This window comes from Amaranthus tricolor, chromosome 10 (assembly GCF_026212465.1).
Source record: "Amaranthus tricolor cultivar Red isolate AtriRed21 chromosome 10, ASM2621246v1, whole genome shotgun sequence".
Classification (NCBI taxonomy): Eukaryota; Viridiplantae; Streptophyta; class Magnoliopsida; order Caryophyllales; family Amaranthaceae; genus Amaranthus; species Amaranthus tricolor.
The window spans coordinates 4,034,882-4,052,272 of NC_080056.1; the positions used below are offsets into that span (position 1 = coordinate 4,034,882).

General features: G+C 34.2%; 1 protein-coding gene across 5 annotated transcripts; it reads right to left on the minus strand.

The window, feature by feature from the left end:
* Positions 1–478: 478 nt before the first annotated feature.
* Positions 479–13,762, minus strand: LOC130825480 (uncharacterized). Of its 5 annotated transcripts, none has more exons than XM_057690730.1 (15): positions 10,991–11,130; positions 10,144–10,308; positions 9,935–10,049; positions 9,553–9,736; positions 9,312–9,380; positions 9,134–9,232; positions 8,372–8,451; positions 8,099–8,285; positions 7,453–7,998; positions 4,840–5,534; positions 4,194–4,278; positions 1,588–1,639; positions 1,327–1,376; positions 1,108–1,155; positions 479–1,004 (listed from the first exon to the last, which is right to left on the minus strand). In XM_057690730.1, exons 3-15 carry the CDS (start codon positions 9,937–9,939, stop codon positions 828–830), a joined length of 2,277 nt encoding a protein of 758 aa, XP_057546713.1. In that variant the 5' UTR covers positions 9,940–10,049; positions 10,144–10,308; positions 10,991–11,130; the 3' UTR covers positions 479–827. The 5 variants fall into 5 exon arrangements, with proteins under 5 accessions (XP_057546713.1, XP_057546709.1, XP_057546711.1 ...); XM_057690726.1 differs by lacking the exons at positions 9,935–10,049; positions 10,144–10,308 and adding exons at positions 13,014–13,171; positions 13,397–13,762 and having other exon boundaries at positions 483–1,004; positions 10,991–11,325; XM_057690728.1 differs by lacking the exons at positions 9,935–10,049; positions 10,144–10,308 and adding exons at positions 12,879–13,171; positions 13,397–13,762 and having other exon boundaries at positions 483–1,004; positions 10,991–11,325.
* Between the last annotated feature and the right edge of the window lie 3,629 nt (positions 13,763–17,391).

Sequence of the window (17,391 nt, forward strand, 5' to 3'; positions counted from 1 at the left end):
TATAATTAGAATTTAGAAATATAATTTTTTATTAATTATTATTATTATTTTTATTATAAAGGAGTATTTGTTAGGATATAGAGCAAATACAATATACAAGTATACAACCAATAGCAAAATTTAGTTTTAACCAAAATTTTTTAAAAAAAACTAATATTATAAGTGGTTTTAGCTATTAAAAATATAGAAGTACTTGTAAAATACTTTCACTATATAGAACATAGAACAATAACATGTGTCAGTAGTCATTTCTCAAATAGAATCCTAATAAAACACATTTTATTTGAAGGTTTGAATTGTAATTTAAAGTTTGAATTGTGACATTCCTTTGGAGTACAAGACATTAGTTCCTTTATTTCAAAGAAATATTCTCTAAGTATAAATGAATAAAAATCAAGAAAAGTAAATAAAAATAGTAAAAAGACGTATCGTTAGAAAAGTGGAAAAATATGAAAAAAATAAAATAAAAGTAAAAGTGAGACTCTTTGGTGACATCCTTCTTTATGGTATTGGTTGCCGTCTTTCATTCCTCCTCAAATCTTGATTATAATTCCTATGAGCAGGATACACTGAATACGACGATGATTAGATTTGATATTCTAAACAACTGAATAAATAAGAGTAATTGAAAATCAATTTAGCTAAATGTTGCAATGTTTTTATTCATTTTTCTCATAAACTTCCGACTAAAATAATACAACATAAATATTCATTATTCAGATCATTTATGAATGAAAATCGAGCTCAAAACGATGGTAGAGTTAAGAGGTACTCAATAGTCCAAATCTACCACTACAACTATATTGAACAAATAAATAATTTCGAATTTACACAAGCTGTACAACGGCAGAAACCCTCAAGCAACCATTTTGAAGCAGATCAGGAAGTTCATCAAAGAGTAGAGCGCTGCGCCACCCCCAGCCCTTTGGGGCTTTCGGCAAAAGGGTACCTGCTTGTTTGAAGCTTCCGAACACCATAACTTCTCGCTTGGACGGACATATCAACTGATTGCAACAACGGAAATGTCACATAAGCGGCTGGCTCCAAGCGAAAAAAAAAACATACGGACTACTATTACCAAAGATTCGGGTTTCATATCGACTTTACCTGATAGCGAGCTGTAACTTTTTTACGAGAGTCTACATACATATGCACCTGAATTTACAACAGTTAAAGAACAGAACAAAACAGCATATTCAATATACAATTGGAGTGGACATAAACAGATGAAATCGGAAAGTACTACAACAAAGTACATCAAAATGAGACGTTATACAGTGAGTTACGGAATTTCGTAGAGATTAACAAGTAAAGAAACAGGCTGACCTTCCTCTGAGGATCCGTTATTTCAGCCTTTCGACGATGAATGAATAAGCCTGAAATTATCAGCCATAAAACAGAATTCTGTAAGGAGATATGAAATGTAACATTGACTACCCTATGATAAGGGAACCAAACTGAGGAAGAGTTTGTAGTACTTGTCAGTTTTCATTATTGAAGTGTTATTTTTCGACGATTTTTCTTTTGAGTTATTTGTGAATATAGAAATAGTTATGCTACACAAGTAAATGTGTTAATAAGAATTACCTAGTGTGCGACGTCCTTGAGGATCTTCATCGTTAAAGGCTTGGACACTTATCTAATGGACATAATAATTCAAATCAGTGACAATTCCAAAAACAACAACAAATGTAACTGCAACAATTTACATGGTAAATCAGAATTTTCAAAGTTTCTGTGTGGAGTACGATAATTTGAGAATCCATATGGTGACACTTAATTGTACTTTAAGACTCATTTAGATGACACTGGAATTTAATACCATATGAAGTTCTATTTCTAGGAAATTGTTTCCTTCGGACAACTACTAGGAAGTGCATTTTATGTTAGGTTAGCACATGGAAAATTACAATTGGTCCAAAAAAAATTTCTAATAGCCAAGTGGTGCCATAGTGTTCAAGTTTCCAATAACCAAGGGATGCCATAGAGTGCAACCAAACAACCTCTTAATTTAATTAACTATTTAAATTGAAAAACTGATTATTAATTGTAAAAATGATTTTAAATTAACGAATAAATTTATTTCAAAAAAAAAAAAATGAACTTAAAATCTAAGAGAAAAAAAATTCTCTTCACCAACCGATACCTCTCCCCACCATCCCTACTCTCTCTCACCCTGTGACCTCCAAAAACACTCCCCTCCGCCCCTAACCCTCTTCCAGGCTCTCCCCTTCACGCAAAACATCCCCTTCCCCAAAACAGCGCATAGCCCTCAAAACAACCCTCCCCTTCACCGAAACAACAATACATCACCACAAATACAGCCCCCCGACTACTAGACACTCCTCCCCACCATCAATACCCCACCTCAAAAGTTGCCCTTAAACCACCCACAAACCACATTCAATCTAGTTTCTAGGGTTGTATAACAATGGTAAGGTTGCCTAGATGGGAGCTACTTAATGGCATTGAGGCAATGAAAAAAATAATCAAGATTCTAGAGCTGTGTTGGGTGGTATTTTAGGTTGGAAAAGCGATACCGACAATGGAGGACAAAATTTGTGGTGGTGCTTGGGTAAGGATTACAAAGGGGAAAGGATTGCCTTGCAAAGGGTCTGCAGGCTGAGGGAAAGGGGCGTCGCTGAGGCTAGGGAAGAGGAGGCAAGAGGGACTTCGTCGAGGATGGCTGAGTGAGGTTGGGCTATTGGATGAGGTGGTGTGAGGTATATTGGGCTAGTGGTGGGGAAGTTTGAATTTTTTCTTTAATTAAAAAAGAAAAAGTATCCAAAATAATTCAACTTTTGCTTGATTTCTATACAATAATCCTTATTTTGGGAGTGTTTGCCACAATGCACCAAGGCAACCATGAACATTTCGAACTTTGGGAGTGTTTGCCCACAATGCACCAAGGCAACCTACAACTTGTTAAACAAACATTGCAAAAAAATAATAATAAATTAAAAAAGAAAAAATAACCGACTACCCACCCCTTGAATTGCCAACTGATAATTCTCAAATTTTCCTAATTTTTGAAAAACACTAATATGGAAATTCTCGAACTAAATTTCAAAGAGCATTATAATTCTTCAAGTGCCCAACTTTCTGCTAGTTATATTATCTATGACATAATTACCGTTCACTATGCAATATTAGAGTCCTTTTGCATTGTATATCAGAGGTGTGAGTGCATAATTAAAGATTTCAATTCAATGTGAAACTTAGTTTGTTGGGTCGTATATGTTGGTGGAGGATTTTTTTTAATCTCCTTTGGTATAAGTTTTTCCATTGTGTTGTTTTTGTGGTTCATATAGTTTTAAATTGTTTTGGACATTTTCAAACCCAAACGTTTATTTTGGAACCACGATCCATGCTGAGAGTGATGTATGGAAAAGTTGATGACAATTCAATCCGCCATGATAGATTATTCAAGGTTGATGTTGCCAATTTCTTATCATTGAGTTCATGTTATTGAGTATGTATGTCTTTTGTACCTCCGATTTTCAAAGGAGATACTGCCAAAAAAAATTTTACTCACATTTTAAAAGTCATAGATTATACCTTTAAGGCTTTTTGATTTGTAAAACTATCTTTTATTATTTTTATTATTTTTAGTAACACTTGAATTTCCTCTCATCCTTTGCAATTATGATTTTCATTTAAGGGGTCGAAAATTTAGGGGTGTTGCAACAGCGAAGGGAAAGATGGTATTGTTGCTAATTTTTTTTTTTTTTTTTGTTTTTTAAGATTTACCTTTTATTCTAATTTTATTTAAATTCCCCTTTTTTTGGGTAGTTAACCTATTATAACAGATCACCAACTATGATAGTTACATTCTAAGCAAACAACCCCCCTTAAGATTGGATTGTTCGTGATTAATCAATAGGTGAGAATTTATTTTAGGAAAATCAAAAAATATTGGATTATTTTAGGTGATTAAAATCAGTTTTTGATTCGAGAAGATCACCACCTATTAAAACAATACAGTTAAGAGAGATTAGAGGTCCCCGATTGAATTTTCAAATTTTCATGTCTTCACATAAAAATCTTACAAATTCAAGGTCACCATGTGGAATATACCAGTGTAATTTCGTCATTCAATGGAATGGAAGAATCATGGGGGTCAAATAAAATAATTCAATGAGCACATAAATGTTATTGAAGTATTACGCAAATACAAAACAAATGGAACATACCTTCCAGAATGAACCAGCATAAAATGCTTCGGGCGAGTGCTTAACCTGACCATCATTAAGCCGATGGACATCCTCAAATTCAACCCTAAACAAAAGGCTTTTTTAGCAAAGACTACAAGGAGTACTAGAAAGTGATAAAACGCAAAAAGGAAAAAAGTATTGAAGCCTGTAAATGTACACTAATCCAAGGAACTATTAGCATATCAAGAAAATATATGGTCACTAAAATCGAACCCAAAGATGAACCATTTCACAAACGATTTGAAGTGCCATGTAAAGAAGCATTTCATTAATGCCCTCAAATATTTTTGTTGTTCCTATACAAACAGTGGTATAGGCGTATAGTATCAAAGGCATGTAGCCTTTAATTTTGGAAATAGAATTTGTTTTGTGCACCATTCAAAGTTTAAATTACAAATATACAGTATATCAACCTAAATGGAAAAGGAGGGGGAGCAAAATTTACAATCAGGAGTCAAGGAAACAGAAAAATAAGTGAATCCTCAGCTTCGAATATGTTACTAAATATGCAGATATTAGATTATTATTGTTCCAGTCCAAGCACCCAAAATAATAGAATAGTGGAGATCTGACAAAATATATTAAATATTTCAATATTTATAAGTGAAAGGAGAACAAAACCAACCCGAAGCGAAATGGTGGGAAGTGGCTCAGAGGTGTTTTCATATCTAATGATATAGAAGCATTGCTTGTGTTATCCGGGCATTGATTATCAATGTCTTGATCTGAAGACTCTCCCACCTGAACCCCACTGCCACTTGGCCCAGCCACAGATGTTCCAATGAAGTCATTTCTTAGATCCATGGTATAAGCTCTCTCCGCCTGTTCTCCATTACCACTGATGAAATTTCTTCCTCCATCACTAAGTCCAACCAAAGCAGTTAGTCCATCTCCAGACATGTCACCATGTTGTTCAGGTCTAAATTCCAGATCATCATTCGCAAGAGATTGCTGCCCATTTCTATTTCCCACACCATTGGGAACACGAGAAAATACAAATCGAGTAGCATGAGAGGAAGCAGGACTCATTGTGGCGCCACGTCCAATGCCAGCAAGTCCATCATTTGAACCCCTAGCATGTACTCTCACTGATCTTGAAACACCATTTCCTTCACCAATAGCAGAACCAGCAAGGTAAAACTCACCAAAATTGCCAGATGGATTATGCTGATGCTGATCAGGCGCTTGAACATAATAGCCTGTGGTTGCAGCACCATGTGAAAAGGTGAATGGCTGTTTGCATGCACATGCCAAACCTATGAGGCAGCAACTACTGCACGTTTCAGCAGCTATTTCTTGTACCCTCTGACTGAGAAGCATCTAGACAAGAGACGAAAAAATAACAAATGTAAGGTAACCAAGCTAATAAAAGCCCTTTGTGGAAAATGACTAATCTACTTGCATCCTAAAGTACCATTATGACTCAGTAGAGAAATCGGAAGAAAACCACCAAAGAACTCTCTTTGAATCAGACAGCACATAGATACTGAACTAAGGTTTAAGAAACAAACAGTATATAATGGACAGCCACTGGTTAGTTTCTAGATGGTAAGCATAAACCAGGGAAAAAGATGTTGAATCCCATTGCATCCCACTCCAAGGGCCAGGAAAAGCTAGGTAACTACCATATCGCAACATAATGAATAAAATCAGCAAGCAAAAATATAGCTTACCAACCCAACCTCGTGTCACAGCGTGCACCTGCCTCCGCGAACATTGGAACTAACAAGACCCGAAACTTTCCAACCCAAACTAGAGAAAATACTCAAATGCACACCTTTAAGCACAACAAACTTTCTCCAAAACTTAGTTCTAAGTCAATACCATCTTAAAGCTGATCAAACACTAAACTACAAACCAGAAAACTAGCTTCTAATCAAGTCAGTATAACCAATGTACTTTTCCCTCCCTTTCTCCCTTTTCAGCAAGGTCTAGTTATTGACATGATCATAAGATGAATAAGTTGGCAGCTCACAGCCAATAGTTAGTACATATAAACAAATTAACAACAACCAATGCACATTAATCACCAAGTTATCTCAAACTCAACCTAATATCCCATGTACAACACTTACAAATCAACTGATGCTCTTTTGCTACTCAACAAAGGACTATTCTACAAGAAAGAAGTAAAGAACTTCTATTTTTCCTCTAAATACCTTACTTATTTGTAGAGCCATTCACTTTTTTCCATCTTCATTCACTAATAGGGCATACATCATGATTTACATCTAAGTTTGAGAAATTACTTAGGTGCACGCAATATGACCATATAAAAACTTGTATATCATTCCATTAACCCCAATGCCATTAATTTTGTATAAATTTCCGTTTAAATAGATCCTTTGAAGTCTGAATATGATTCCAAATCTAATGTTGGGTTTCTTAAAGGAAAGAAATAAAACTTTGCCATAGAAGTACCATAAGACGTACAATTATTTGCACCACAAGGGGTACAAGACTTAAAAGGACGCGAAACTAAAAAGATTGAGCCCAAATATTGACTCCATCCTCTTTACACCTGTAGTTATTTGTACTGTTGTTCCCATAAATCAATTTGCATCCAGTAAAATACAACAGAGTAGGATAATTACAAAAATTATGAAGGTGCTCAGTAGCTCAACATCAATAATAATTTACATATAAGGTAAAGACTACCAGAACCCAGCCTCGCTTTTGCAAAAGGAATATAATGTTATGGATTTTAGAGAACATAAAAGGTTGCATACTTGCAGCCCCAATAAAATCCTAAAAGTTTTGTATTCAATACCACAACCTTTTATAGTGATTAGTTGGCAGCAATTTAGGTCTGGTCCATATTCACCACCCCTAGCTTTCAAATTCTTTGTTCACAAGTAGAACAAACGACAACTTGATAACAATCGAAGACAGTTGTAGTGGATAGTGCACAAAATAAATCCCTGAAAGTTTGACAATAGCACATATTAATAAACTTCCTCTGTTTATTTCAAGTACAACATTTGACCATTTATGTGGAAGCTATGTTGGTCAAATGTTGCAACTAAAAATTAACAGAGAAGTTATCTTGAGGTGGTCTAGGGCTCTAGGCTTTGGCCTAAGGTTCTCTCCACTCATTACTAATAACACTACCCCCTAACACCTCTAGAAATTTGAAAAAAAAGAACAAAAGAAAAAAAAGGCTAGCAATTCTTAACAAGATAGAAAAATTAAAGTTATTTTTCAATAATGGAAATCCCTAAAAGATGAAGTTTCAAACCTGCAACCAAAGACTATCACTCACTGCCTTGCATGGAAAACCAAATTCTTCAAGCTGTTTCCTCGCATCTAAAAGAGCCTCAAACGACATGTTGCAATACAGAACTGAACCTCCTTCAAAAATGTTAATGAATGTGTCATATTCTTCCCCTTTCAACCCACAGTTCTCTTTGCCATAACTCTTCACCTGCCTCCTTCCAACAGTCCTGCCACCCCATGAAAAAGCCGAATCATTTCTGCCCCACTCATCAGAAATGATCTCATTGCAGGAAGATTTTATTGATGATGAAGAACATTGTCTTGAGTCACTTTCAGATAGCCAACCAGAATTATTGAATTGGCAACATATGCTTTCTTCAGATGGTCCTTCTACAAGTGAACCATCAAGTCCCCCTCCACTTGCAGCAAAACTGAATGGCGGTCTGATGTAAGAAAAAGAGTTCCTACTTCTATCTGACTCAGAGAAGTGGGTAACAAGAGAAGATTGTTCTGTGTTAAATGGGTATTGAACACCCAGACTTGACTCACTGCAGGAGATTTCATTCCCCTGTTTGGATTCAACAATATCATTTCCAATTTGAACAATCAGCAAGCCTAACAAAACACTACAACCAAAAACACTGTATAGAGAGCATGCATAAACTTACACTGCGCATATGAGCTCCCACATCTCTAGTACAACAGGAATCAGTTATATTCTTCCCTTTAAATTCAGATAAGTCATGACGACTTGCTATTCCTACTTCCAGACTTGCAGTCTGCAACTGCTTTTCTTGGGTCTCAGCCTTGTTTAAAGCACTTTTCTTGAGCAACGTATATAGTGCCAATTCAAAGCTTCAGATAAGGAAAGTAAAAAATGTCACCCTGCATGACAAAAATCCATTCTCGTTGAATGTAAACATTCATGAGCAGTATATTACCGTTTCTCTTCACTAGGTACCCAAAGTTCATTTGAGGTCAGCAGTGCGTGCAGTGTTTGAGATGAAAGTTTTGGAAGAACCTAAAGACAAATAACGGAGTTAATGCTGCCAGGTAAGCAGAAGAACAAATTCTACCTTCTAAACCATACTGAATAACAACAAATAAACAAAAGCAATCTGCATGGCTGAAGACATGCAGATTCTCTTTCAGACAAAACAATTATTTGGTTTGTGCATCAATTACATACACATCTTTATTTCAAAATTGTGCACACTTAGTATAAGATTAATCATAAACTTTTACGCTTCACTTTACAGCACAACATTCCATAAGTCATTTGCAATCTGTGACTCCCACCTAGGCAAGTTTGGGGTGTCAGATGTACGCGTCCTTATTCTCGTTAATGATAACTAAAAGGTTGTTTCCAATAAAACTTTGGTAGCAAACATCGTGTGTAGCTTTACAAATAAAAAGTGCACGTGATTTGATGAGCCATTTCAACAATATACATTCTTGATAAATCTTATCGATAGTTTGATGACTATAAACGTCATCAAAACATTAATATGGGTGATAGCTAGAAAAAAAACTTAATAAAATACACTACATAGTAACAATTACTAAAAAGCTATTTATCAAAAAAGGTTTATATGCTGAGCATTATGATCAAGAAAGTTCAGCATTGCAAAGTTACTGGAATCCTAGAACCACCTAACTTTTACACATGGATACTCAAATACTACCAAAAAAGAGTTACAAACCTCTTTCAATTCTGTGAAACCACTTTGGCAAAGGTAGCCCCAACAAGCATTTCTAACTCTTTCACCATGTGAACCATAATCTTGATTCTCCGCAAATACCTATCAGAAGAATAAAATTTTGAAAGGGGAGCATATTAGATATTGCAAACAAAATAACCTCAAAAGTATCATCTCAGACCTGATAGGCCAAGAAGTTTGAAGTCCACAGCTCATTGATGATAAAATCTGTACATATAGCACATAGCTCCTGCAAATCCAAATCATAAGTGAAAGGAACCAATACATATAAATCAGGATACAGATAAATAAGTTTGTTTCATGAAAAAAAATGCAAAACAGGAAGTCAAGGACAGTATAAAGATATCAACCACAGAAAACATTGACGGGAAACAAAAAATGGATCATAAAAACTAGTAAACCTGGAGATCAAGAAATGATGCAGCAGCAAGAACACGGAATGCATTATTGTCATTCAGTGTAGGATGGTGCCCATAAAGGTAAGCCAGCGAAATAGCAATGGCTTCCGAGTTAACATTTTTATCGTCTATCTGCAAAGTTAAGACAGGGGAAGAGGCTTCCTTCCAAGGACCATGAAGCATATTCCTACAAATAAATTGTAAAATACAAAATTAAGAAGCTGAAGATATTCTTTGATGTAGATAGTTCAAGAAAAAACAACAAACAAATGAACATTCACTTCTTCCTTAATTCTGTTTTCATTACTCTCAGTATGTAATTTTCAGCACCAAAATCATAGCAATACAAACTACCAAGAGAGAGAAAGAGATTTCTATCAACAACCTCATAAGTCATGAGTCATGAACCACCACCAAGGAAACTAATTTTGATCGTGCACAACATGAAAGCTCAATCAACATGCTTGAACTGTTTGCTTGTGCTTCTATTAATAGTTTTCCTTCACATAAGGATATACAATAGCTTAGATGGTCCAAAAAAAATAGTCTGCATCACCAAGACATACAATACACAAAGGGTCTATTCCGTCTTACCAGAATAGTTAGTTGCAATGGTGCAAGTGCCACGTTTTGAAGATGAAAAGAATGTCTAAAAATTAAACCAAATCCGACTCTTCTGACACATACAAATGTGCCTCCCCAAATTATTTTCCATATTCTTGGAGACATGATCATCAAAGACAAATCTTGAATGGGAGCCTGGAAGGGTGAAAAGTAAGTCCTAAATCATTACCCTTTTAACAAACAGAGTAATAACAATTCCACAACACAGATTTCTAACAAGCATCGCTAAAAAAAACTAAACAAGAGTCTCGTCCAAATTTGATTCTCGATTCTCAACTATCAAATCCCAACTCTCAATTCCCAATTCTCAATTCTCAACTCCCAACTCCCAATTCTCAATTCTCAACTCACAACTCTCATCTCTTAACTCTTACTCCTAACTCTTAGCTCTCACCTCTCGACTCTCAATTCTAATAACACAAGTTTGTCCAGCATAAGGCAAAGAATGATGCTGATATGTAGTAGACTACTTGAAGCTATGAATTTCCAGAAGCAACAAGCAATATTAATATTAATTTAAATAGCTAAAAAAACTTTATATCGCTAAATGTCGTATAGATTTCAACAAAAGTTGTAACATTTGTACAAGGGAACCATTCGGAAACAAATAGAGTTCCCCATGTCCAACAATCTCACAAACTCCTTTCATCATAATCATGTCAAAATAAATAATTTTATATCATCATACTTGTTATATCTCCAATTCCACGCATTACAAAATCAAAAAGGAGAAAATCACAGAATCCCCACATGAAAATACAAATCCCAGAATCAAAATCTAAATTCAAAAAATTCAAATGGGAAGTAAGTTTAAAACCTGAAGAAAGAACTGCGAGAAAGAATTAAGCGATGAAGATGGTAAGTGGAGCCCATAGCATGGACAATAATATCAGAGAAAATGCCATTGTTAAAACCCTCCAATTGAATGTGATCACAAAGAGAAGCGAGATTACAGTCAATAGCCCGCAATTCGACGCTGGTCCGATCATTATCTGGTTGCTGCTGGGATTGCGACATCTTCATAGGATGATGATTGTTGTAGGAATGACACGAATTCCTAGTTGTTGAGGAGTGAGATTGTGCTACTTGTAGTTCCGCCATTGATTATGGTGTAAGCGTGAAAATCAGCGCCATTTTTGTCGAATTGAGAAACTGGGAGTGTAAAAAAAGAATCAAAAATTATTGAATAAGGGGATGTTTGCTAGATTGGAGGATTAATTGAGTTTTTGATAAACCTAAATTCACGAGATTTTCCACAATTACCGTTCACATTATCACTTATAATCGGCTTCTTTTGTTTAAATAATATAAAACCATTTTAAAGTTGGCTTGTCTCGAGGAAATGAAAATATTGTGACTTTTTTTATACTTCATTCGGATTTTAATAGTTATTATAGTTTTTGTAGTAATTATTATTCATCAATTGATCTTATTTGGTATATATTTTTCTATATATAATGTACTCTCTCCGTTTTTATTTATTCTTTTCGTTTACCTTTTGCACGGTTTTTAAAGCAAATTTTAAATATTAATATTTCTACATACACATAATAACAAATTATAAAAAATACATAATAAAAAGGTATACATTAAAATGAAGTTTAAGATATTAAAGATTAAAATCCTGCATTTGATAAAGTGAAAAACAGAATTATAACAACTATTAAAAACCAGAAGAATATATAAATATTTCCAAATTCAATTCTTTTAGGTTGGTTGAAGGTGTATTTACAGTTTTAAATCGATAACTTATAACTTTAAAAAAATCTATTATAATCTTAAAATGATTAATTATAATTTTAAAGTGAAATTTTAAAGTGATCACTTATAATTTAAATTAATTACACTTATAATTTTAAAGTGATCAATTAGAAAAATGAGTTTATTATATAGGTTGGTCTCATATAAGATTTATTAGATTTTTTATTGGAGTTAGAAGGTAATAGTTATAGTAATGATTAAGATTAGCAAGAACATAATCCAACCACACTCAATTGCTCACATGAGATTTGTAAGACTTATATAAACTTAATAGCCAGTCTCTTGAGAGTTCGTCTCTTTGATGTCTAGTTACGTTATTCTTAATAGTTACTTACCGTATCCTTAATGCCTATTTTCAATATCTTTAACGTATACTTATATTATTTTTAATACCTACTTATAATATTTTTAAAAATATATAATAGACCGGTCCAATTAGAGATGGTTTTTCAAATAGACCGTCTCTCACAAGAATTTGTGTTAGAAAAAAATTATCTTAAATTTTAGCTGATAAAGACCGCGAATAGAATGATAATTAATTGAAAATATTAAATACAATTCTAACATTTTTTATCATACCCATTGATGTCAAACATGTCATTTCATATATTTGTTGAATCTCAAGCCTCAAATAAAACTTTTTTCCAAAAAAAAAAAAAAGAAAAAAATCTCACACAACACTCATACTTGAGACATTCTTTTTTCATGTGATTTTAGTTCACTAAAGTTCCTTAACCGTCTAAAATATAGCAGACATTGTCTAGGTAAATTACGATTATTTGTTAACTTGATAAATCACCCTATGTAGCATGATTTGATTAGGGGAGAGATTTTAGGATTTTGGAATTTTATTTTAGCTTTTCATATTTAATTTATTTTCTATGTCTTTTTGTGATAATTTACAAATCATCATGATTAATTAGAAATTTCTAAAAATAGCATACCTTACAATAAAGACTTAGAAATTTTGATTTTAAAGGTACGAATTTTAGTTCATTTGCTTTTAAGGATTTGAACTTTTGTTTAATTTTTAAAGGCTTGAACTTTGAAGTGCATCCGCTTTTAAAAATTCCAATGACCTTTAACCGGTTGAATAAATTTTTCTTCAGCAAAAACAACTTTCTTCTTCCTCATCAATGGCTTCTTTATTTTCTTTCTTCCTCATCAATGGCTTCTTTATTTTCTTCTTCCTCGTCCAAATTCAGCTTTTAAGTTTTCTTCTTCCATCCTCAGCAAGCTACCCACAAATTCACAAAGTTCGGACAAATCCCAGAAAACCCACATAAAAGCCAATTAGAAATATCAAAATTAACAGTTATAGACAAATAATCAAGTTTCTTGCATTTCTCAATTAATCCATTTAAAACCTCTAAATTCCCATTGCATTGAGACTCAAAAACCAAAGCCCCTTTCAAACAATCTAACGCTAAAGAATATCTATTGAGATTGAGCAAGATTTTACCTTTACAAACAAGGGTTTTTAAATGGTATTGTCAATTTGAAGGGCTTCCTCACAATCCTTCAATGCTTCTTCAAAATTCCTTAATCTGAATGGGCTTCGGCTCGACTTGAAGGGGCTAAACAGAGAGGTTTTCAGAGTTTCAAAGGATCGGATTCTTGGTGGGTCTTACAGATTTGTTGTTGGCAAAGAGGGATAAATTGGAAATAAGCTTTGTTGTTGACAAAGGGAAGAAGAAATTCTTGCTGGGTCTTACAGATTTGTTGTTGACAAAGGGAAGAAGAAGATAACCTGATATTTCAGGTTATCAAAATCGGAGTAACCTTTAGAAGCGGATTGAAACAGTTATAAAAACGTCTTTATTAAAAATTACTATTTTAATAAGTAAAATAAGTTTGTCTTTTTAAAAGTAAATTTTTTACTACGATTTTTAGATATTAGTTTTATTATTTGTGGGGATCAAATAAATTATATGACGGAAAATATGAGTGTATTATCCATCTCATACTTTAATGAGTACGAGTGTGAAGTTTAGTCACCCGTAATTTTGCCACGTAATTTTATGATTTATCAAGCTAACTCCTTATTTATCAACCTGTATACTCCCTTTTCCTTACTCCTTCACTATCAATTAGAGTAAATTTCTGAAAATTCATCCTCTTCCAAAGCATAAACTCAAAATCTGAAAAATTGATGTTTGCTTTTCCATTATAGAAGAAGGAGAATACATTTAGTACTATCACCATCTCCATCTTCTTTTGGTGTTTGAAGTTGGATTTTGAATTTTGATTGAAGAATTGCTCATCAAGGTAATCCACAAACTATTTTATTTAAGTATAAATTGAATGTATTAAAGTAGTTTTATGTTCTTAAGTATAAACAATGATTGTTGAATTTTGGTAGTAGTTTAAATTAGTATTCATGATTTAATTTGGGTATTTAGTTCAAATTTAAGCATCAACTTGAGTGTAATTGGAGTATATGAGTTCAATTGGTAATTGGATTCTTGCTAGTGTTGATTAGTATTGGTTATTTGCGTTATTTGATTTCTAGTATAAAACTTGGTATTTTGGATTTTGAAATTTCAGTTTCGAAACTGAACTTTCAGTTTTGGCTATTTTGGGGCAATTCTGATTGTTTTGGGGTTCTGGTGTCTTCATGAGATTTGTAGAGCTTCGATTCGCAGTCGTGTGGGGACTTGAATCGCCCCAAAATGAGTTCATATAAGGGATTTATGTCCAAAATACTAGTAGGCTATCATGAAAATCGACAATGAGGTTTCTATTTTGTTCTGTCCGAACCTATGTTGCTGTTTTTGAGACAGTTAGAGTGAATTTGGGATTCTGGTGTTTGCATGAGATTTGTACAACTTCGAGTCGCAGTCGAGTGGGCACTTGAATCGCCACAAAATGAGTTCGTATGAGGGAGTTATGTCCAAAATACTAGTAGGCTGTCATGAAAATCAACAATGAGGTTTCTGTTTTGTTCTGTCCAAACCTGTGTTGCTGTTTTTGAGACAGTTAGAGTCGTTTTGGGGTTCTAGAGTGTGCATAAGATTTGTAGAGCTTCAAATCGCGGTAGAGTGGGCACTTGTATCGCCCAAAAATGATTTTTTATGAGGGAGTTATGTCCAAAATACTAGTAGGTTGTCGTTAAAATCGACATTGAGATTTTTGTTTTGTTCTGTCCGAACCTGTGTTGCTCTTTTTGAGAAAGTCAGAGTCATTTTGGGGTTGTGGTGTCTACATGAGATTTGTAGAGCTTCGAGTCGCAGTCGTGTGGGCACTTGAATCACCCCAAAATGAGTTCGTATGAGGTAGTTATGTCCAAAATACTAGTAGGCTGTCATTAAAATCGACAATGAGGTTTCTGTTTTGTTCCGTCCGAACATGTGTTGTTGTTTTTGAGACAGTTAGAGTCGTTTTGGGGTTGTGGTGTCTGCATGAGATTTGTAGAGCTTCGAGTCGCAGTCGCGTGGGCACTTGAATCAGCCCAAAATGAGTTCGTATGAGGTAGTTATGTCCAAAATACTAGTAGGTTGTCATTAAAATCGACAATGAGGTTTCTGTTTTGTTCCGTCCGAACCTGTGTTGTTATTTTTGAGACAGTTAGAGTCGTTTTAGAGTTGTGGTGTCTACATGAGATTTGTAGAGCTTCGAGTCGCGGTCCCGTGGGCACTTGAATCGCCCTAAAATGAGTTTGTATGAGGGAGTTATGTCCAAAATACTAGTAGGCTATCATGAAAATTGACAATGAGGTTTCTGTTTTGTTCTGTCCGAACCTGTGTTGCTGTTTTTGAGACAGTTAGAGTCGTTTTGGGGTTCTGATTTCTACATGAGATTTGTAGAGGTTCAAGTCGTGGGCACTTGAATCGCCCCAATATGAGTTTGTATGAGGGAGTTATCTCCAAAATACTAGTAGGTTGTCATGAAAATCGACAATGAGGTTTCTGTTTTGTTATATCCGAACCTGTGTTGCTGTTTTTGAGACAGTTAGAGTCGTTTTGGGGTTCTAGTGTCTGCATGAGATTTGTATATCTTCGAGTCTTGGTCGCGTGGGCACTTGAATCGCTCCAAAAGGAGTTCGTATGAGAGAGTTATGTTCAAAATAGTGAAATACCAACAGGCTGTCATGAAAACCAATAATAAACTTTCTGTTTTGCTTTTTTCGGATCTGTTCTGATTGTTCTTGGGTTTTAATGTCTGCATAAGAATAGTAGAGCTCTGAGTCATGGTCGCGTAGCCACTTGAATCGCCTCTATACGAGTTTTATGAGGAAGTTATGACCGAATTACTAACAGGTGTCTTGATATGGTACTAAAATGGAATTTATTAAGTGGGATTAGGAACTATAAAATGAATTGGATGTTTAAGGTTATTTATTGGGTATTTGAGATTAATTTAGGGTTATTATTCTCTCTTTATTGATTGGTATTTTAAATGATGATGAATTGATTTATATTTTAAGTAATGAATGTGATTTTAAAAGAAAATATAGTGAATTCTTGTTTTGTTTTATAATAAAATATTCGACATTGAAAAATGTCCGTTTTTGGGAATTGGCAACAGATATTTATATCCGAATTATTGTAAAATCCTATAGCTTGATAATAGGTAATGGCTATTCGGATCGGTCTCGAGCCCCTGATCCCGTTTCGTTCTTGCAAGAACCGTATTTTCGGTGATGACGATCACCCGTGTTCTCAAGATTTAGATCAAGCCTACTTCCTGACGGTCCATTATATTACCACATTTGAAACTGTTATTACATTATTGTTTTTAATGAGTTTTGAATAAATATGTTTGGTATATAAAGTTTTGTCTATTTTGCAATAGAAGCATATGTTTCATTTGTCGTATTATTTCGCAATTAACTTATAAAGTTATAGCCGTATTTTGATTCGTTATGAACTAAAAGTTCATAACCGTATTTATGTCGATACCAAACGGTCTTTTAAAAGAGTTTGGACTTGGATAAAATAATGTTTATAAATGGTTACCAAGTGAACAAGGAATTTGATTGGAGATGTTTGTTAATGACTTGTATATAACTGTAATAGTTTGTTGGATTACTCAACAATTCAATTGTTGACAGTTTATGGTGGGGCCTATCTCTTACGGGGATAGGTCCACTTTCGGGTTGCCAACTTTAGTGCGGATGGATGTGCTGCTCCTTTATGTGTCATGTGTTGCAATAGCGAGGACATCGTTTTTGGAAAGTTAACTTATCATGATATTTTGAGAAATCATGTGTTATAAAAATTTAAAAGATTTTAGATATGTTATAATGTATTAACTTAGTTTATAACCGATTTGTAATTAATTGTATTACAGTTATGTAAAGTTTTTAAATATTCTGATATTGGTTGCTGTGGCTATCGAGCCACAGGTCGGATTCAACCCAAACTTCTATAAATCTTCCGCTGTGCTTTGTAGACAATATTATTATATTGTTTATGCTGGTTTGGACTGTTTCACGGATGCACCATAAAGTTCAAG